The 22853-nt window shown below is 49.5% G+C and overlaps 1 protein-coding gene across 1 annotated transcript in view; it reads left to right on the top strand.

The window, feature by feature from the left end:
- LOC129713788 (SH3 domain-binding protein 1-like) overlaps nucleotides 1-22565 on the top strand; it is a 60677-nt gene extending 38112 nt beyond the window's left edge. The window contains exons 10-19 of the mRNA XM_055663091.1: nucleotides 2983-3110; nucleotides 6296-6407; nucleotides 8283-8364; nucleotides 11177-11257; nucleotides 11779-11892; nucleotides 13498-13595; nucleotides 16240-16381; nucleotides 17129-17280; nucleotides 19647-20114; nucleotides 21958-22565. Coding sequence (XP_055519066.1) covers nucleotides 2983-3110; nucleotides 6296-6407; nucleotides 8283-8364; nucleotides 11177-11257; nucleotides 11779-11892; nucleotides 13498-13595; nucleotides 16240-16381; nucleotides 17129-17280; nucleotides 19647-20114; nucleotides 21958-22004 — 1424 coding nt within the window. The 3' untranslated portion in view covers nucleotides 22005-22565. The remainder of the gene's footprint in view (nucleotides 1-2982; nucleotides 3111-6295; nucleotides 6408-8282; nucleotides 8365-11176; nucleotides 11258-11778; nucleotides 11893-13497; nucleotides 13596-16239; nucleotides 16382-17128; nucleotides 17281-19646; nucleotides 20115-21957) is intronic.
- Nucleotides 22566-22853: the final 288 nt, after the last annotated feature.

The raw sequence follows: 22853 nt of genomic DNA, 5'->3' as shown, positions 1-22853 counted from the left end.
TCTCTCTCTCTCCTCTCTCTCTCTCTCCTCTCCCTCTCTCCCTCTCTCCCTCTCTCTCCCTCTCTCTCTCCCTCTCTCTCCCCCTCTCTCTCTCTCTCTCTCTCTCTCTCTCTCTCTCTCGTCTGCCTCTCTCTCCCCATCTCCCTCACTCTCTTTGTCTCTCTCTGTCTCCCCCGCTCTCTCTCTCTCTCTCTCTCTTCCTGCCTCTCTCTGTCTCCCTCGATCCCTTTGTCTCTATCTGTCTCTCTGTCTCACTTGTTCTGTTTCTCTGTCTCTGTTGCTCTCTCTCCCTGTCTCCCTGTCTCTCCCTCACTCCATTCAATTCAATTTTAAAACTTTATTGGCATGATAAAAAAACATTGTTATATTGCCAAAGTATAGAACATGACATACATATTTGAAATGCATAAGTATAAATACAAGTATACAGTGTATGGATAGATATGTCCCTGTACATAAACTTGCAATAGGCCGATAGCTCTTTATTGATTGCTACACGTTTTTGTAGCTGTAAGCAGCACAACACAATAGCAAGTTTAGCAATTCAATATTCATTTCTTAGTGTTAGTTAATGTCGATTAGTGTGTGCGTACATATGTACATGTTGGTCATTCACCGTCTCTCAGGTTGTGGCATGCTGTTACGTATTGTGCACCAAGATGAGCCGTATTTCCTTCGCCAAGGATTATTCTTAGTTTTGATGTATCATCTAGTTCTTTAAAATCAGGGGTTGCCTCACTGAGTTTGTCAAAGTCTGCTTTCCTTGTTTTGTCAAATGTTTTGCATTTTAGGAGGAAGTGCAACTGTGTTTCAACCTCATCTGGCAAACAGTGGCCGCATATTCTGTTTTCTCTTGGTTGCCAGAATCTCTTCTGTCTTCCTTTTTCAACTGCCAAATAGTGGTCACTTAACCTGTATTAGGTGAGGGTCTGTCTCTGCTCTATGTCTGTAACAGTTGAGAGATAGTCTGCCCATTTATAATCTCCTTTTAGGGCACGGTAACATTCTAATCTGCTTTGGCTTTTGGTTTCTTGATCCCAATGTTCCAAGTACGTTTCGTTACGTTGTTTGATCATTTGGTTCCCTCTAACTGGTGATTGGGGGATCAGTATTGATCTGGGGCTGGTCAGGGTTTAACTGGATAGGGGTTAACGTAGGGGTAGTTAGTCTCAGTACCAACTGACACAGGGAACTCTTTTCTGGGTTCCCCTCTTGTGTTTGAAGGGCTTTAAACTGGAGGGTATCTGGGGGGTTAGATTTAAGGTGATTCCAAAAATGTAGTGCTCTTTTCTGGATATTTATTATCAGTGGGTATCTGCCTAGTTCTGCCCGACATGCGTTTGTTGGTGTTTTCCTTTGGATACGGAGGATGTTCCGGCAAAATTCCGCGTGCAGGGCCTCCGTTGTATGTTTTTCCCATTTACTCTTTTGGAATTCGAATGTTATTAAAGACGAGAATTCCATTATCAACTCCATTCAGACCTTCTTTGTGCATCATATCAGTAACTGTCACCCCTGGATACATATTGCCTTCTTGATCTCGAATTGGCACAATAAAACAGTGAGGCCCTAGCAATTTTTCCCATTTTCCCACTGACTGAGTGGGCCCCATACTTCACTACCATGAAGCCCAATAGGCTGGATTACACTGTCACATATTTGAAGCCAGATTTTAATTGGGATTTGGATGTTGTAGAATCTTCTTTTTATTGCGTACAGAGCTCTTCGAACTTTCTCTTTTAGTACATTCACTGCCATATTGAAGTTCCCTGATGCTGAAACAGTTAGGCCGAGGTGAGTATAGCTCACAGTGGGTTCGATAACAGTAAATTGAGAGTAAATTTGTATTTATCTTCCTGGCATCTGGGTCTTTTCTGAAAAATCATGGTTGATTTTCTTTAGATTTACTGGAGGGCCCAATTTTGGCAGCACTCATCAAGTAGGCCCAACTGTTGCTGCAGTCCCTGTTCTGTGGGGGGCAGCAGAACCAAGTCATCCGCATAAAACAGGGACTTTACCTCCCCGTCTAGAAGACGGAGCAGCTGGAGAACTAGGACGGAGGGCCGGCACTGTGCTCTGATCCAACCTTGTCACTCTGTCTCTCTCTGTCTCCCCCCTTTCTCTCTGGGTCTTCCCCCCCTCTAGAAACATAGAAACATAGAACATAGAAATTAGGTGCAGGAGTAGGCCATTCGGCCCTTCGAGCCTGCACCGCCATTCAATATGATCATGGCTGATCATCCAACTCAGTATCCCGTACCTGCCTTCTCTCCATAACCCCTGATCCCCTTAGCCACAAGGGCCACATCTAACTCCCTCTTAAATATAGCCAATGAACTGGCCTCAACTACCCTCTGTGGCAGAGAGTTCCAGAGATTCACCACTCTCTGTGTGAAAAAAAGTTCTTCTCATCTCGGTTTTAAAGGATTTCCCCCTTATCCTTAAGCTGTGACCCTTTGTCCTGGACTTCCCCAACATTGGGAACAATCTTCCTGCATCTAGCCTGTCCAACCCCTTAAGAATTTTGTAAGTTTCTATAAGATCCCCTCTCAATCTCCTAAATTCTAGAGAGTATAAACCAAGTCTATCCAGTCTTTCTTCATAAGACAGTCCTGACATCCCAGGAATCAGTCTGGTGAACCTTCTCTGTACTCCCTCTATGGCAATAACATGATAATGTCATTTTGTTGTCTCTGTACTGTACACTGACAATGACAATTAAAATTGAATCTGAATCTGAATCTGAATCTGAATAATGTCCTTCCTCAGATTTGGTCCTCTATCTCTCTGTCTGTTTCTCTCTCTCTCCCCCCTCTCCTTGTCTCTCTCTCTTTCCTCTCACACGCATTGGTATACCGTGGCGCTGGTTTACACGACCAGAATCTCGCGCGCCGTGGACTAAGTGCCCAGGGCGTTGTTGGGCGCGGGTACATTAACCAAGCTTCCTCCCTCTGTTCCGTCACCCTCATTCTGTGCGGGAAGCTGTTATCCCGGAGAACCCTGCCTATGGCCGTCCGCTGAAGGAGCACCTGGAGAACCGGGGGCAGGATATCGCCCTTCCCATCGAGGCCTGTGTCATGATGCTGCTCGAGAAAGGAATGAAAGAAGAGGTAGGATGCCAAGACAACTCTCAGTCGAGTGCCAACTCCCCTACACTGTGCATCGACCCGATCTATTCCTCGCATAATTTTATAAGATCACCCCTCATCCTCCTGCGCTCCAAGGAATAGAGACCCAGCCTACTCAATCTCTCCCTATAGCTCACACCCTCTAGTCCCGGCAACATACTTGTAAATCTTCTCCATACCCTTTCCAGCTTGACAACATCTTTCCTATAACACGGCAGCCCAGAACTGAACACCATACTCCAAATGCGGTCTCTTATACAACTGCAACATGACCTCCCAACTTCTATACTCAATACTCTGACTGATGAAGGCCAATGTGCCAAAAGCCTTTTTGACCAGGAAGGTCAAGGTCAAGGTGAGGAAGGCTCTTGTTATCCACAGCATAGAACAGATGATTGGCAAGTGTGGAGGAAGGAACTGCAGCTGCTGGTTATACACCGGAGATAGACACAAAATGCTGGAGTAACTCAGCGGGACGGGCGACATCTCTGGAGAGAAGGAACGGGTGACGTTTCGGGTCCAGACCCTTCTTCAGACTGAAAGTCACGGGAAAGGGAAGCGAGTGATAGAGACGATGATGTAGAGAAATAAAGAACAATGAATGAAAGATACGCCAAAAAAATAAGGATGATCAGCCATGATCACATTGAATGGCGGTGCTGGCTCAAAGGGTCGAATGGCCTACTCCTGCACCTATTTTCTATGTTTCCATGTTAATATTGGCTGACTGGTCGGCAGAGGCAGAGACTTTAATGAAATGAATTCAGTGAAATGAATTTGACTTACATGACTTTTCATAAAAATAGACAATAGACAATAGGTGCAGGAGTAGGGCACTCGGCCCTTCGACCCAGCACCGCCATTCAATGTGATCATGGCTGATCAACCCCAATCAGTACCCCGTTCCTGCCTTGTCCCCATATCTCCTGACTGCTATTTTTAAGAGCCCTATCTAGCTCTCTCTTACAAGTATCCAGAGAACCCGCCTCCACTGCCCTCTGAGGCAGAGAATTCCACAGACTCACAACTCTCTGCGTGAAAAATTGTTTCCTCGTCTCCGTTCTAAATGGCTTACCCCTTATTCTTAAACTGTGGCCCCTGGTTCTGGATTCTTAAACTGTGGGCCCTGGTTCTGGGCGAGCACTGGAATTGCCAACGCACAGCGGGATAAACAGTCAGGGCTGCATTAGTGAAGAGGAATGCCTTTTGGTCGGCAGGGACATGACGGGCCGAAGGGCTGGCTTCAGGCTGAATGATTCAACGGCTCTGTTCTTGTCAATCGTGATAGCTTGGTGAGATAATGCCAGAAAGCCTGACGCTGCTGTTCAAGGAAAGACCTAATTGGATGTGGTTATAACCGGAATTAGACAAACCACTAACTTCTGCAGCTGGTATTCTTGTTAATCAAGACGGCCTTTTCTATTTTCAAATTAATAAGACAGAACTTTAATCTTTTTCAAACCTGCCCAAAGACATCCAAAGAGTTCACACACTGTGGCAGATAAGATAACCATATAACCATATAACAATTACAGCACGGAAACAGGCCATCTCGACCCTTCTAGTCCGTGCCGAACACATATTCTCCCCTAGTCCCATATACCTGCGCTCAGACCATAACCTTCCATTCCCTTCCCGTCCATAAAACTATCCAATTTATTTTTAAATGATCAAAACAAACCTGCCTCCACCACCTTCACTGGAAGCTCATTCCACACAGCTACCACTCTCTGAGTAAAGAAGTTCCCCCTCATGTTACCCCTAAACTTCAGTCCCTTAATTCTCAAGTCATGTACCCTTGTTTGAATCTTCCCTACTCTCAGTGGGAAAAGCTTTTCCACATCAACTCTGTCTATCCCTCTCATCATTTTAAAAATCTCTATCAAGTCCTCCCTTAACCTTCTGCGCTCCAAAGAATAAAGCCCTAACTTGTTCAACCTTCCTCTGCAACTTTGTTGCTGAAACCCAGGCAACATTCTAGTAAATATTCTAGATGTTTTTAGAATTAAAGGAACGTTTTCAATGAAGAATTTGTGATTAATTCGGAGAGAGCAGGCAATGCAGCCCAGACCAACCTCCCTTCCAGTGACTCCATCTATGCCTCACGCTGCCTCGGCAAGGCCAGCAGCACAATCAAGGACCAGTCTCACCCCCGGTCACTTTGAAGTGTAGGTTTATTATTGTCCTGTGTACTGAGGTACAGCGAAAAAGCTTTCACTGCCTGCTACCTGATCAAGCAGATATACTGCACATGGATACAATCGAGAACAATAGGTAGATCAAAGGGGAAGATACAGAGTGCAGAATATAGTTCCATAAATAAAGTTCAGTTCTCCTGCGTTAGGCTTTACGTTAGACTCTGGAATTACAGTGCAGAAACAGGCCCTTCGGCCCATCGAGTCCATGCCGACCACCCCATATACTACACCTAGCAACAATTTATAATTTTTACTGAAACCAATGAACCTGCAAACCTGTACATTTAGTTTGGTTTAGTGATACAGTGCCGAAACAGGCCCTTCAGCCCACCGAGTCCATGCCGCCCACCCATCACCCCATATACCACACCTGGAGACAATTTACAATTTTTACTGAAACCAATTAACCTGTAAACCTGTACATTTAGTTTAGTTTAGTTTAGTTTAGTTTAGCGATACAGCGGAGAAACAGGCCCTTCGGCCCACCGACTCTGCGACAACCAGCGATCCCCGCACACTAACACTATCACACACACACACACACACACACACACTCACACACACACACACACACACACACACACAACTATCCTACACACACACACACACACATACACACACACACATACACACACTAACACTATCCTACACACACACACACACACACACACTGGGGACAATTTACAATTTTACCAAGTCAATAAAACCTACCAATCTGCACGTCTTTGGAGTGTGGGAGGAAACCGGAGCTCCTGGAGCAAACCCGCGCAGGTCACGGGGAGAACGTACACACTCCGTACAGACAGCACCCGTAGTCAGGATGGAACCCGGGTCTCTGGCGCCGTGAGGCAGCAACTCGACCGCTAATGATTTGGGAACAGCACATTCTGCCTCGTTCACGGGGCCGAATGTGCAACCCCCGCCCGGCCTAGCGTGAGGTTTGAAACCGGTTTTGTCCACCTGGCGCAGGGCTTGTTCCGGCTGGCGGCAGCAGCGTCCGTGCTGAAACGGTTAAAGGCCGCGCTTGATGGCGGCTCCTTCGATCCGGAAGAGTTCAACTCAGACTCGCATGCTGTGGCAGGTAAGCTGCGCTCCAACACCACCTGCATGGCCTCTGGTGGTACGCATTTATATTGTCGGCCAAGAAAGCACCCTCCACATTCCTTTCCTCTACTCCTACTTTACTTTAGGAAGCAACTGCAGATTTACACTGAAGATGGACACAAAATCCTGGAGTAACTCAGTGGGACTCCAGCTTTTTGTCTGCCTCAGCTCATTAAGATCGCTGAAAGTATTTTAGAGATACAGCGTGGAAACAGGCCCTCTGGTCCGTGCCGACCAGCGATCACCCCTTCACACCAGTTCTATCCTACACACCAGGGACTAATTTACAGAATTCAATCAGCCTACAATCCTAAAATAGACACAAAATGCCGGAGTAACTCAGCGGGACAGGCAGCATCTCTGGAGAGAAGGAACGGGTGATGCTTCTGGTCGAGTCCCTACTTCGGACAGTTTAGAAACATAGAAACACAGAAATTAGGTGCAGGAGTAGGCCATTCGGCCCTTCGAGCCTGCGCCGCCATTCAATATGATCATGGCTGATCATCCAACTCAGTATCCCGTACCTGCCTTCTCTCCATACCCCCTGATCCCCTTAGCCACAAGGGCCACATCTAACTCCCTCTTAAATATAGTCAATGAACTGTGGCCTCAACTACCCTCTGTGGCAGAGAATTCCACAGATTCACCACTCTCTGTGTGAAAAATGTTTTTCTCATCTCGGTCCTAAAGGATTTCCCCCTTATCCTTAAACTGTGACCCCTTGTCCTGGACTTCCCCAACATCGGGAACAATCTTCCTGCATCTAGCCTGTCCAACCCCTTAAGAATGTTGTAAGTTTCTATAAGATCCCCCCTCAATCTTCTAAATTCTAGCGAGTACAAGCCGAGTACTTCGGACAGTTTGAGTCTGAAGAAGGGTCTCGACCCGAAACATCACCCATCCCTTCTCTCCAGAGATGCTGCCTGCCCCGCTGAGTTACTCCAGCATTTTGTGTCTGTCTCTAGTTTTGTTCAGAGGTTCAGCGTGGAAACCGGCCCTTCAGCGCACCGAGACCTCGCCGCCCACTGATCACCGCACGCTGACACAGCCCAACACACTAGGAACAATTAACAATTTTTTTGTCGTTGCCGGCTTCCATGAAGAGTTGCCCTGTGGGGATGTTGTGTCAATGAATGAATGAATAAGTTTATTGGCCAAGTATTCACATACAAGGAATTTGCCTTGGTGCTCCGCCCGCAAGTGACAACATGACATACAGTGACACTTAGGAATGACTCATAAAACACTAAACATTAATAATAAAACATTATTGATTAAACATGTGAATTAAATGAAATACCAGAGCAAAAGGAGGCTACAGATCTTTGGTTAAAACAACTCAATAACATCAGCAGTTCCTTGTTTCTACAGTCGCTTATATAGACTTACCACACAAGCCAACAATCCCAATGAGCCCCATCGTCAGAACATTCGGGGTTAAGATGTTAAAGTCACTGTATTTGTCAAATGAAAAGATTTGCTAGAGCTTGAAGTGAGATTGCATGGGATGTTTAGTTTAGAGATACAGCAGGGAAACAGGCCCTTCAGCCCACCGAGTCCGCCCCAAGCTGTGATCCCCACACACTAATGCTATCCTACACACATTAGGGTCAATGATACCATGCCTGTACGTACAAAGCTGTACGCCTTTGGAGTGTGGGAGGAAACCGGAGATCCCGGTGAAAACGCTCTCCGTACAGACAGCAGCCGGGCCGACCCGATCATGATCGAACCCGGTTTCCTGGCACTGTGAGGCAGCAGCAACTCTACCCCCTCGCCAAACCGTGTCGCCCCTGTTGATGAAGGACGTTTGAACGGCTGTAGAACTAATCCTCCTCCCTCTCTGGGACAGGTGCACTGAAGTCTTACCTACGTGAGTTGCCTCAGCCCCTCATGACGTTTGACCTTTATGATGAATGGTTCCAAGCTGCCAGGTACGTGGTCACGGTGTGCGTTAGTTTTGTTCTTCTTTTGTGTCGTGTTAGAAACATAGAAAATAGGTGCAGGAGGAGGCCATTCAGCCCTTCGAGCCAGCACCGCCATTCATTGTGATCATGGCTGATCGTCCCCAATCAATAACCCGTGCCTGCCTTCTCCCCATATCCCTTGACTCCACTAGCCCCTAGAGCTCTATCTAACTCTCTCTTAAATCCATCCAGTGATTTGGCCTCCACTGCCCTCTGTGGCAGGGAATTCCATAAATTCACAACTCTCTGGGTGAAAAAGTTTTTTTCTCACCTCAGTCTTAAATGGCCTCCCCTTTATTCTAAGACTGTGTGGCCCCTGGTTCTGGACTCGCCCAACATTGGGAACATTTTTCCTGCATATAGCTTGTCCAGTCCTTTTATAATTTTATATGTTTCTATAAGATCCCCCCCCCATCCTTCTAAACTCCAGTGAATACAAGCCTAGTCTTTTCAATCTTTCCTCATATGACAGTCCCCGCCATCCCAGGGATCAATCTCGGGAACCTACGCTGCACTGCCTCAATCACAAGGATGTCCTTCCTCAAATTAGGAGACCAAAACTGTACACAATATAGATGTGGTTTTACCAGAGCCCTATACAACTGCAGAAGAAACCTCTCTACTCCTATACTGAAATCCCCTTGGGTGTTCTTCTTTGGGCTGCTTTCTCCCTCTATCTCCCACCCCGTCTGACCCCCCTCCTGGTACCTCCTGCTGCTACAGCTCAACCCAGCCACCAGTTTTTACCTGTACCTCAGTACACGTGACAATAAGTAACTGTAGGGGCAAATTGAAAGGCCGGGCAGAGTAGGTGTGCAAAATAATGGGCGATTTATTAAAACTGCTGCCCACCAGTCAAAGCTGATCAGCAGAGCACGGCTTGTGTTCCCGATGTTGGGGGGAGTCCAGAACCAGGGGCCACACAGTTTAAGAATAAGGGGTAAGCCATTTAGAACGGAGACGAGGAAACACTTTTCCTCACAGAGAGTTGTGAGTCTGTGGAATTCTCTGCCTCAGGCGGAGGCAGGTTCTCTGGATGCTTTCAAGAGAGAGCTAGATAGGGCTCTTAAAGATAGCGGAGTCAGGGGATATGGGAAGAAGGTAGGAACGGGGTACTGATTGGGGATGATCAGCCTTGATCACATTGAATGGCGGTGCTGGCTCGAAGGGCCGAATAGCCTCCTCCTGCACCTATTGTCTATTGACTTTGGCACAGATTTTATATTCTCAGGGTCGGCACGGTGTTGTGGTGGTAGAGATGCTGCCTCACGTCACTAGAGACCAGGGTTCGATCCTGACTACGACCTGTATGGAGTTTGTACGTTCTCCCCATGACCTGAGTGGGTTTTCTGCAGGAGTTTAGGTTGCCACCCACACTCAAAATACATAGAGGTTTGCAGATGGTATAGCTTTGGTAAAATTGTAAATTGTCTGTAGTGTGTGTAGGATAGTGTTAGTGTGCGGGGATCGCTGGTCGGCGCGGGCTCGGTGGGCCGAAGGGCCTGTTTCTGCGTTGTATCTCTAAACTTAACTTAGCTGGCAAGATTACACAGAAACCTGATTACAATAAAACCAGATCTTGATGACAGAATATATTTATTATCCACAAGTCTAACTTAGTCGACAGTAGATCCAACCTTCTGTTACAATGGTGGGTGCTCGCGGTAACATAATCAATGAAGTTCCTGAAACTTGGGTACCGCCACTCCATGTCGGTCCTGTTAGGCGTTGTCTGTGTTTCTATATCACCACATTAGCTCAGTCCACATCCCTGTTTACTAGTGTCGGAAGGAACTGCAGATGCTGGTTTACACCGAAGATAGGCACAAAATGCTGGAGGAACTCAGCGGGACAGACAGCATCTCTGGAGAGAAGGAATGGGTGATGTTTCGTCAGTTGGAAGAAGAGTCTCGAACCCGAAACGTCACCCATTCTTTCCCTCCAGAGATGCTGCCTGTCCCGCTGAGTTACTCCATGCAACTTCAAGTCAAGTCAAGTCAAGTTTATTTGTCACATACACATACGAGATGTGCAGTGAAATGAAAGTGGCAATGCTCGCGGACTTTTGTGCAAAAGACAAACAACAAAACAACCAAACAAATTATAAACACAATCATAACACACATATTCTTTTACATAATAAATAATGGAAGGAAAAACGTTCAGTAGAGTTAGTCCCTGGTGAGATAGGCGTTTACAGTCCGAATTGCCTCTGGGAAGAAACTCCTTCTCAACCTCTCCGTTCTCACCGCATGGCAACGGAGGCGTTTGCCTGACCGTAGCAGCTGGAACAGTCCGTTGCAGGGGTGGAAGGGGTCTCTCATGATTTTGTTTGCTCTGGAGTTGCACCTCCTGATGTATAGTTCCTGCAGGGGGGTGAGTGAAGTTCCCATAGTGCGTTCGGCCGAACGCACTACTCTCTGCAGAGCCTTCTTGTCCTTGGCAGAGCAATTCCCAAACCAGATGGTAATGTTCCCAGACAAGATGCTTTCCACCGCCGCTGCGTAGAAGCACTGGAGGATCCTCGGAGACACTCTGAATTTCCTCAATTGCCTGAGGTGGTAAAGGCGCTGCCTTGCCTTACTCACAAGTGCTGTGGCGTGTGATGCCCATGTCATATCCTCAGAGACTTCGGTGTAAACCAGCACCTGCAGTTCCTTCCTGTGCACGGAGACTGGGCAGTGATGGGCGCAAGACACACATGGGGTGGAGACTACAAGGAGGAACTTGCTCTACACATCCACCAGAGCTTAACGTTGACTATTTCCCCCTTGTGCAGTGAGAAGGATCTTCCAAAGCAGATCGAACGGCTGCGGGAAGTGTCCGCCAAGTTGCCAGAGGAATTCTACAAGAACTTCAGGTAACGCCACGCGACAAAATGGCGAGCAATCCAGAGGGAGGGGTAGTGGTAGGGTTGGAAGATACCTTGTATCTGTATAGAGTCGCAGAGTCTGTGCACGATTTGATTGTAATCATGTCCAGTTTTTCCACTGGCACTGCGATATGGACCAAGCGCAGGCAGGTGGGACCAGTGTAGCTGGGACATTGTTGGCCGGTGTGGGCGAGATGGGCCGAAGGGCCTGTTTCCACACTGCATCACTCTATGACTGTAAGGAATGGGTAACGTTTCGGGTTGGGACCCTTTTTCAGACTGACTCTTATGCTCTCCTCTCCTCTACCTTTCCTAACCCCCCCCCCCCCCCCCCCCCCACCATAATCAGTCTGACAAAGGGTCCCGACCCGAAACGTCGCCTATCCATGTCATCCAGAGATTCCGCCTGACCCGCTGAGTTACTCCGGCACTTTGTGTGTTGTTTTTGTAAACCAGCATCTGCAGTTCCTTGCTTCCGATTAACACTTTTTGTTTGGAAACCAAACCAGGTATCTCATTAAGTTTCTGGCAAAGTTGGCGGAATACCATGCGGTGAACAAAATGACACCCACGAACATCGCCATCGTGCTTGGACCCAACCTTCTGTGGCCCAGGAATGAAGGGTAGGTTAAAGGTCGCTTTGTCATCTGTACCTTCCCATCAGGCTATCGGGCGCAAAGATAAAGCTCTTTATGACAGCGGCGGCCATTTTGTCCTTTTCGCCCCGGGCATAGTGGCGCTGCAGTAGAGTTGTTACCTCACAGCGCCAGAGACCCGGGTTCGATCTCGACTAAGGCTGCTGTCTGTACATTCTCCCCGTGACTGGAGTGTGTTTTCTCCGGGATCTCCGCTCCCCACCCCCCCACATTCCAAGGACAATAGACAACAGGTGCGGGAGGAGGCCATTCCGCCCTTCGAGCCAGCACCGCCATTCAATGTGATCATGGCTGATCATCCCCAATCAGTACACCAATCCTGCCTTCTCCCCATATCCCCTGACTCCACTATCTTTAAGAGCCCTATCTAGCTCTACGGGTTTGTACAGGTTTGTAGGCTAATTGGACGTGGTAATATTGTAAATTTCCCTGGTGTGTGTAGGATCTCGTTAGTGTGCGGGGATCGCTGGTCGGCGCGGACTCGGTGGGCCGAAGGGCCTGTTTCCGCACTGTATCTCTAATTTAAACTAGGGCCTGAGAAAGGGTCTCGACCCGAAATGTCACCAATTTCTTCTCTCCAGAGATGCTGCCTGGCCCGCTGAGTTACTCCAACATTTTGTGTCTATTTTCTAAAAAACAGGAAGTTGTTTTGAATCAGAAATCTACTGTGCTAAGTGAAGGACTGATGTCTGCCCTCTGATTGTTCCGAATTCACCTCCAACCTGATGAAACCGCACCTGGGGTATTGTGTGCAGTTTTGGTGCCCACATTTGAGGAAGGACATTCTTGCTATTGAGGGAGTGCAGCGTAGGTTCACCAGGTTAATTCCCGGGATGGCGGGACTGATATCTGATGAAAGAATGGGTCGACTGGGCTTGTATTCACTGGAATTTAGAAGGATGAGAGGGAATCTTATAGAAACATATACAATTCTAAAGGAATAGGACAGGCTAGATGCAGGAAAAATGTTACCCGATGTTGGGGGAGTCCAGAACTAGGGATCACACAGTTTAAGAATAAGGGGTAGGTCATTAAGGACTGAGATGAAGAAAAACATTTTCACCCAGAGAGTTGTGAATCTGTGGAATTCTCTGCCACAGAAGGTAGTGGAGGCTAATTCACTGGATATTTTCAAGAGAGAGTTAGATTTAGCTCTTAGGGCTAATGGAATCAAGGGATATGGGGAATCAAGTCTGTGGAATTCTCTGCCTCAGAGGGCGGTGGAGGCCGTTTCTCTGGATGCTTTCAAGAGGGAGCTAGATAGGGCTCTTAAAAAATAGCAGAGTCAGGGGATATGGGGAGAAGGCAGGAACGGGGTACTGATTGGGGATGATCAGTATTGAATGGTGGTGCAGGCTCGAAGGGCCAAATGGCCTCCTCCTGCACCTATTTTCTATGTTTCCAATTCGGTGAAAGGCGTTCTTTAGTTTGCCCGAAACCTGTTGGTCTCTCGGCAGAGGGAGATGTAGGGAATGTTGCCGACTGGCCCGCTCCAGACTGCGGGATGACTCTACCGTAGCGCGCGTCTTTGATTCACAACACGTGACCCCTTCCCTGTGTCTCTTTGTCCAGGACGGTCTCAATGATGAACATGGCGTCAGCATCGTCGGTCCAGGTGGTGCTGGTCATCGAGCCGGTCATACAGAACGCAGACGGCATCTTCCCAGAAGGTGGAGCCCCCTCTCGCTTGCCCGTGGAGACGGCTTTGCAATGTCCGCTCGCCCCCTCCGCTCCTCCTCGCCACCCCCCTCCCCCTGGGTTTCCGCTGGGTGTCGTCGCCCCTTCTCCTGGGCGCCGTGTGTTAAGCTGGAGAAGAGCGTGAAGGCCACGGTGGCGCAGCGGTAGAGTCGCTGCCTCACAGCGCCAGGGACCCGGGTTCGATCCTGACTACGGGTGCTATCTGCACGGAGTCTGTACCTTCTCCCCGTGAACTGCGTGGGTTTACACCGGGTGCTCCGGTTTCATCCCACACTCCAAAGGCGTGCAGGTTTGTGTCTTCTCGCTGTGAGGCAGCAACACTACCACCTGAACACCAGTGTTTCATCTCCACTAACCTTTCGGACGACTGGACTGGTGTTGGACATATCCTGCTCATTGTCTAATAGCGGGGGCATGATGTAGACCCTTCAGCCATTCCTTCACTCCAACGATGCTGCCTCACCCGCTGAGTTACACCAGCGTTTTGGTGGCCCAGCGGTAGAGTCGCTGCCTCACAGCGCCAGAGTCCCAAATTCAATCCTGACTACGGGTGCTGTCCGTACGGAGTTTGCACGTTCTCCCCGTCACCTGCGTGGGTTTTCACCGGGTGCTCCGGTTTCCTCCCACACTCCAAAGACATTCAGGTTTTGTAGGTTAATTTGGTTCGGTGTCATTGTAAGATGTCCCTCGTGTGTAGGATAGAGCTGATGTACGCTGGCAAGATGGCTGGTCGCGCTGTACCTCGAAGGACATAAAGTGCTGGAGTAACTCAGTAGGTCAGGCAGCATCCCTGGAGAACATGGGATGGGGGACATTTCAGGTCGAGGCCTTCAGACTGATTGTGGGGAGGGGGAGAAGGAAGCTGAAGAAGGGGAGAGGCAGGAGAAAGTGCAACAGGTGAAAGGAAACAGGCGAGGGGAGGAGCTTTGGCGGAAAAAGGGCCAGAAAAAATGACTCTAGCGTCTTGAGTCTACTGCTAGTAACTGGACTCCCTGGTCACTCTTCTCAAATTCGACTGAAGAAGGGTCCCTACCCGAAGGATAACTGTAAGGTTATCCATTTTGGTGGCAAAAACAGGAAAGCAGACTATTATCTAAATGGTGGCCAACTAGGAAAAGAGGAGATGCAGCGAGACCTGGGTGTCATGGTACACCAGTCATTGAAAGTAGGCATGCAGGTGCAGCAGGCAGTGAAGAAAGCGAATGGTATGTTAGCTTTCATAGCAAAAGGATTTGAGTATAGGAGCAGGGAGGTTCTACTGCAGTTGTACAGGGTCTTGGTGAGACCACACCTGGAGTATTGCGTACAGCTTTGGTCTCCAAATCTGAGGAAGGACATTATTGCCATAGAGGGAGTACAGAGACGGTTCACCAGACTGATTCCTGGGATGTCAGGACTGTCTTATGAAGAAAGACTGGATAGACTTGGTTTATACTCTCTAGAATTTAGGAGATTGCGAGGGGATCTTATAGAAACTTACAAATTTCTTAAGGGGTTGGACAGGCTAGATGCAGGAAGATTGCTCCCGATGTTGGGGAAGTCCAGGACAAGGGGTCACAGCTTAAGGATAAGGGGGAAATCCTTTAAAACCGAGATGAGAAGAACTTTTTTCACACAGAGAGTAGTGAGTCTCTGGAACTCTCTGCCGCAGAGGGTAGTCGAGGCCAGTTCATTGGCTATATTTAAGAGGGAGTTAGATGTGGCCCTTGTGGCTAAGGGGATCAGGGGGTATGGAGAGAAGGCAGGTACAGGATTCTGAGTTGGATGATTAGCCATGATCATATTGAATGGCGGTGCAGGCTCGAAGGGCCGAATGGCCTACTCCTAATTTCTATGTTTCTATTTTCTATGAAACGTCACCAGTCTATTCCCTCCATGGATGCTGCCTGACCCGCTGAGTTCCTCCAGCACTTTGTATTACTGTCAGAATCGGTTCATTATTGTCATGTGTACCAGGATTCGCTACTATCCCATATCTGTACACCGTGGACGGCCCGATTGTAATCGTGTGTTGTCTTTCCGCTGACTGTGTTCGCACGCAACAAAAACGCTTTTCACTGTCCCTCGGTACACGTGACAATAAACGACACTAAACTGAACGTGCCCTTACCAACCAAGATGCCCCATCGTCGCCAGTCCCACCTGCCTGCGCTTGGCACCATAAACTGAACTGAAAAATGTTTCGACACAAAACGCTGGAGTAACTCAGCGTCTCTGGAGAGAAGGAATGCGTGACGTTTAGATAGACAATAGACAATAGGTGCAGGAGTAGGCCATTCGGCTGATCATCCCCAATCAATGCTCCGTTCCTGCCTTCTCCCCATATCCCCTATCTTTAAGAGCCCTATCTAACTCTCTCTTGAAAGTATCCAGAGAACCGGCCTCTGAGGCAGAGAATTCCACACTCACCACTCTCTGTGTTAACTTTCAGGTTGCGACTGAAGTTTGAAGAAGGGTCTCAACCCGAATCGTCACCCATTCCTTCACTCCAACGATGCTGCCTCGACCGCCGAGACTCCAGCGTTTTGTGTCTATCTTCGGTGTAAATCAGCATCTGCAGTGCCTTCCTTCTGCACATACATTTGAAGTGTTCGCAAACTGCTTCTGTTTTCACAGATTTGGATTTCAGTGTGTCGGGAATGTTCGGCCCAAGTTCGTTGTACTCCAGTTACACCTCGACAAAGAAAGACACTGGCTCAACGGAGCCGGCACAGACGACCCCTCCCCCACTCAAGGAGGTCACGGCACTGAAGGATGAGTAGGTTCAGATTTTTAATTGGTTATTCTAAAAATTGTAATCAATGCTCCTAAATTTCATTGTTCCCCACGCTTGGGCTACTATGTCTCGACTTGAACTTTCCACTTCCCTCTGAGTTTAGTTCAGTTCAGTTCAGTTTAGTTTAGTTTAGGGTTGCCGTGCGGAAACGGGCCCTTCGGCCCATCGAGTCCGTGCCGACCAGCGATCACTCCGTACAATAACACTATCCGACACACACACACACACTGGGGACAATGTACAATTTTACCAAAGCCAATTAACCTACAAACCTGCACGTCTTTGGAGTGTGGGAGGAAACCGGAGCACCAGGAGAAAACCCACACGGTCACAAGGCCAGTTTGGGTGCTGTCAATGCGGAGTTTGCACGTTCTCCCCGTGAATTGCGTGGGTTTACTCCGGGTGCTCCGGTTTCCTCCCACGCTCCAAAGACGTGCGTGTTTGCAGCTTAATTGGCTTCTGTAAATTGTCCCCAGACAGTGTGTGTGGGATAGATTTAGCGTGCGGGGGGGGGCGGGGGGGGGGGGCCGCTGGTCTGTGCGTACCCAGTGGGCCGAAGGGCCTGTGGCTGAATGAACGAACAATGCATTGTCGTCACGTGTGACAAGTCACCGCGACATCCTGTGTTTTGCACAAGCTGAACCAAACTAAACCATAAGCGCTTGTTTGAACGTGATGCCAGAGTCGAACCGTGTGCGCTTAATGTCCGCTCTGCGTCTTTTCCGACAGGAGTTTGTGTGAAGAACGCACCCTGGTTCGTCCATCGTCACCTCCGCCAGATGTGGAGGAGGGTCCCAGCAAAGTGGAAGCCCCTCCAAACCAGACAGCGCCCAACCAGGCTGACCTCACCAGCCAGACCCCCAACAACCTGACCAAGAAAGGTGAGCGATAAGCGGGGCTAGCGACAAAAAACATATTCTATGATGCAATAGATGAGACGGAACTTGATCTGCCCCAGGAGGGAAATTGGTCTGCTAATATTCTCAACAGGATAATGAAATATCAAAACAAGGGGATGGGTGGAAAGCCCAAGATTGGGGAGGGAGGGGGGGGGGGGGGGGGGGGGGGGGGGGGGGGGGGGGGGGGTCAGTCAGTCTATCTGAGATAGTCAATCTGAGATGGGTAACGTTTCAGCTTGACCAGGGGATTGCATATTAGGTTGTAGTCGGATGTGTCACTCTATAGCAATAGGAATATACTGTGACTAGGCACAGTGAGATTCTTTGCTTGCGTACACAATGAAGACAAATTCAGATTCAGATCAGATTCAATTTTAATTGTCATTGTCAGTGTACAGTACAGAGACAACGAAATGCATTTAGCATCTCCCTGGAAGAGTGACATAGCAAATGATTTGAATAAATAATAATAAGTGTCCGGGGGGGGGGTGGTGATTGGCAGTCACCGAGGTACGTTGTTGAGTAGAGTGGCAGCCGCTGGAAAGAAGCTGTTCCTCGACCTGCTGGTTCGGCAACGGAGAGACCTGTAGCGCCTCCCGGATGGTAGGAGGGTAAACAGTCCATGGTTGGGGTGAGAGCAGTCCTTGGCGATGCTGAGCGCCCTCCGCAGACAGCGCTTGCTTTGGACAGACTCAATGGAGGGGAGCGAGGAACCGGTGATGCGTTGGGCAATTGTCACAACCCTCTGCAATGCCTTCCGGTCGGAGACAGAGCAGTTGCCATACCATACTGTGATGCAGTTGGTAAGGATGCTCTCGATGGTGCAGCGGTAGAAGTTCACCAGGATCTGAGGAGACAGATGGATCTTCTTCAGTCTCCTCAGGAAGAAGAGACGCTGATGAGCCTACTTGATCAGAGTAGAGGTATTGTGGGTCCAAGAGAGGTCATCGGAGATGTTGACTCCCAGGAACCTGAAGCTAGAAACACATTCCACCTCCGTCCCGTTAATGTGGATGGGGGTGTGCGTGCCGCCTCTGGACTTCCTGAAGTCTACAATGAGCTCCTTGGTCTTCTTGAAATAGCGGCTACCTACGGCACTGACAAATTTACAAAGCACGCCGGCACTCATTTTGTCCCCCCCCCCCCTGCAGTGGAGACTAATTCACTGGATGTATTCAAGAGAGAGTTAATATAGCTCTTGGGGCTAACGGAATCAATGGGGTTCTTCTTGGTTTCTTGGTCCTCCAAAATATTCCAAATGGAATTTAAACTGGAGGTGGTGAAGGGAGGGCTTAAGCCAGAAAGGGTTATTGGGAAGAAAGAGGTACTTTAAATTTAGTTGCATCTGGTTGGGTAACTATAGTTGGGTGGAGATTATTCCATGCTTTAATTGTGCGGGGGAAGAACGAATTGCTGTACACACATCTGTCTTTGTAGCTGGGATCACAAATTGGATCGAATGCCCTCGTCTGCTCCTAATTGGTTTGGGTTTGGTGTAGGTCTTGTAGTCTATGTCGAGCTGGCCATTTAACATTTTGTAAAAACAGGTCAAACGGTGAGCTTCACGTCTGTCTGTCTTGGTGAGGGTTCCACCCCGACCAGAGAATTCAGAAGTTTGGTGACACTCGCTTCTCTCTCATAGGTGTTAGTAACAAATCGAGCTGCCTGTCTTTGGACACGTTCGATGGAAGGAATGTATTTATTTGTGTATGGGTCCCATGCTGCAACTGCGTAGTCCAAATGAGGTCTAACGAGGGTGAAGTATAGCTTCCCCTTGACAGGAGTTGAACAGTGATGAAAGTTGTGCCTCAGAAAGTTTAGGACACCTGTTGCTTTCACCGTTGCATGATGAGCCTGACCATTCCAACGCAGATCATTATGTGTAGGGGTGGTGATTTTCAGATTCAGATTCAGATTCAGATTCAATTTAATTGTCATTGTCAGTGTACAGTACAGAGACAACGAAATGCATTTAGCATCTCCCTTGAAGAGCGACATAGCAAATGATTTGAATAAATAATAATAAGTGTCCGGGGGGGGGTGGTGATTGGCAGTCACCGAGGTACGTTGTTGAGTAGAGTGACAGCCGCCGGGAAGAAGCTGTTCCTCGACCTGCTGGTTCGGCAACGGAGAGACCTGTAGCGCCTCCCGGATGGTAGGAGGGTAAACAGTCCATGGTTGGGGTGAGAGCAGTCCTTGGCGATGCTGAACGCCCTCCGCAGACAACGCTTGCTTTGGATGATCAGCCATGATGATATTGTATGACGGTGATGGCATGAAGGGCCGAATGGCCTGTACCTAATTTCTATGTTTCGAACTGCGAGGGTTTTTTTGCTTCTGTGTTTCAGTGAAGAAACCCGTGCCGTCGAGACCCACGTTCCCACCGCCGCACCACCCGAAGGCCAGCCTGCCTTGGACCTCGAAGCCCATGTGCGCGCCCCTCACCCAGCCGATCGACGAGAGGCCCATCGTCCGCCGAGCGACTGCCTGCCCGGTGCGGGTGCCCGCCGTGCCCCCGCCCCCCGTGCCGGCCCCCCGCACCCACCAGCGCACCACCAGCCTGGGCTCGGCCCACTTTCGGCTGGGCGACCCGCCGGAGGCCGGCGGCGACGGCGGCAAGCGGCCGCCAGAGGCCTCGGTGAAGACGGCGCCCTGCCAACCGCGCTCCCCGCAGGTCAGCTGGGACACGGAGCCGCAGCCGCAGCCGCAGTCGAAGCCGCAAGCAACGGCCAGGGTCCGGGTCCTCTCCGCCAGTCAGGCCATGTTGGCCGGGACCACCCCCAAAGTGAAAGGATCACTGAGCGTGGAGAGAAGTGGTACGTGAAGGCGTGAGGCGCTACGGGGAGAAGGCAGGAAAACGGGCGGGGGGGGGGGGTCAGGAGGGAGAGGGATATCATAATCACATATCACACCACAACCATGTTTAAGAAGGAACTGCAGATGCTGGAGAATCGAAGGTTACACAAAAAAGCTGGAGAAACTCAGCGGGTGCAGCAGCATCTATGGAGCGAAGGAAATAGGCAACGTTTCGGGCCGAAACCCTTCTTCAGACTGATCGGGGGCGGGGGTGGGCGGGGACAAGAAAGGAAAAAGGAGGAGGAGCCCGAAGGCTGGGGGATGGGAGGAGACAGCAGGGGGACTGAGGAAGGGGAGGAGTCAGCAAGGACTAACAAAATTGGGAGAATTCGATGTTCATGCCCCCAGGATGCAGACTCCCCAAACGGAATATGAGGTGCTGTTCCTCCAATTTCCGGTGCTGCTCGCTGTGGCCATGGAGGAGACCCAGGACAGAGAGGTCGGAGACGGAGTGGGAGGGGGAGTTGAAGTGCTGAGCCACTGGGAGGTCAGCTTGGTTATTGCGGACCGAGCGGAGGTGTTCGGCGAAACGATCGCCCAACCTCCGCTTGGTCTCACCGATGTAGATCTGCTGACATCTAGAGTAGCGGACGCAATAGCTCACACCACAACCAGTCTGAAGAAGGGACTCGACCCAAAACGTCGCCCATTCCTTCTCTCCACAGATGCTGCCTGTCCCGCTGAGTTACTCCAGCATTTTGTGTCTGCCTTTGGTTTAAACCAGCATCTGCAGTTCCTTCCTGCACGTATAACGAGCATTTGATGGCACTGGGCCTCGACTCGCTGGAGTTTACAAGGATGAGGGGAAAAACCTCGTTGAAATGTACAAGAATAGTGCAAGGCCTGGATAGAGCGGATGTGGAGAGGATGTTTCCACGTGTGGGAGAGTCTAGGACTAGAGGGCACAGCCTCAGAATAGAAGGACGTTCCTTTCTGAAGAATTGAACAGGAATTTCTTTACTGAGAGGGTGGTGAATCTGTGGAATTCTTTGCCACAGAAGGCTGTCAATGGATATTTTTTTTAGGCAGAGATAGATAAAGTCTTGGTTAGTACGAGTGATAGTATGGTTTTCGGGAGAAGGCAGGGGATAGGGTTAGGAGGGAGAGATAGATTGTGTGGCGGAGAAGACCTGATGGGCCATATGGCCTAATTCCCCCCTACCCCCTGCTCATCCAGTTTAGTTTCCCTCCCCTATCTGCCCTTCCCTTCCCCCTCCCCCATCCTTCAGACTGTGGAGATACCTTCGGCCCACCTAGACCAGCAATCATCCCATACACTGCAGATGCTGGTTTACACCGAAGATAGACACAAAATGCTGGAGTAACTCAGCGGGACAGGCAGCATCTCCGGAGAGAAGGAATGGGTGACATTTCGGGTCCCTCTTAAGGGACTGGACAGGCTAGACGCAGGAGAGATGTTTCTCGTCTTGGCGGGAGTCTAGAACCAGGGGTCACACAGTTTAAGAATAAGGGGTCGGCCATTTAGGACTGAGATGAGGAAAAACTTTTCCACCCAGAGAGTTGTGAATCTGTGGAATTCTCTGCCACGGAAGGCAGTGGAGGCCGATTCACTGGATGTTTTCAAGAGAGAGTTAGAGTTAGGAATCAAGGGATATGGGGAGAAGGCAGGAACGGGGTACTGATTGGGGATGATCATTTTGAATGGCGGTGCTGGCTTGAAGGCCTACTCCTGCACCTATTTTCTATGTGATGTTGGTTGATTGGGAGAGCATGTTTGTGAAGCTCCGTCTCATGTGGTCCTTGCATCTGCTGAGGAATATTATCACCTCTGTGTCCCTGCAGGTCCTCAGGAGCAGTCACCAGATGCCACCACCGGGGGGCACCTCTGACAACCCACCTAACCCCAACTACACGATCTAGAATTGGAGCACCTGAAGTGCAGATCAAGATCTTTGGTGCAGATGGGCTTCTTGGCCCCCACTCCGTTGCAAGGAGAGCACGGTAACTCGCGATCTTTAGGCTTTGTGTAGTTTAGTTTAGAGATACAGCGCGGAAACAGGCCCTTCGGCCCACCTGGTGCGTGCCGACCAGCGATCCACGCACACTAACACCATCCCACACACACCCAGGGGCAACTTACAATTTTACCAAAGCCAATTAACCTGCAAACCGGCACGTCTTTGGGGTTTGAGAGGAAGCCGGAGCTCCCGGAGAAAACCCCACACAGGTCACGGGGAGAAGGTACAAGCTCTGTACAGACGGCACCCGTGGTCAGGATCGAACCCGGGTCTCTGGCGCTGTGAGGCAGCAACTCTGCCCGTTTGATTAGGCAGGGGAGGAGGAAATGCCCAATTGACTCAGCAGATCCTAGCCTCCTTGTGGCCAGCTACAATGGCAGGAAATCTGAGGTAAGGAGTCATACTCATAGAGTGATACAGCGTGAAAACAGGCCCTTCATTAATTCCCAAGGTGTTCGAGACTCATCCACAAGACATTACATTCTCAGCACAATTATCTTGTCAAGCCCTGGAGTGATACAGCGTGGAAACAGGCCATTCGGCCCAAACTTGCCCACACCGCCCAACGTGCCCCATCTACTCTAGTCCCACTAGATGGGGCACGTTGGCCGGTGTGGGCAAATTTGTGCCGAAGGGCCTGTTTCCACATGCCCACGCTTGGCCCATATCCCTCCAAACCTGCCCTATTCATGTACCTGTCCGAATGTCTCTTTAACGTTG

Source organism: Leucoraja erinacea, chromosome 37 (assembly GCF_028641065.1).
Source record: "Leucoraja erinacea ecotype New England chromosome 37, Leri_hhj_1, whole genome shotgun sequence".
Lineage (NCBI taxonomy): Eukaryota > Metazoa > Chordata > Chondrichthyes > Rajiformes > Rajidae > Leucoraja > Leucoraja erinaceus.
The sequence above is the reverse complement of the archived record's forward strand: the minus strand, read 5'-3'. Positions and strand labels throughout refer to the sequence as shown.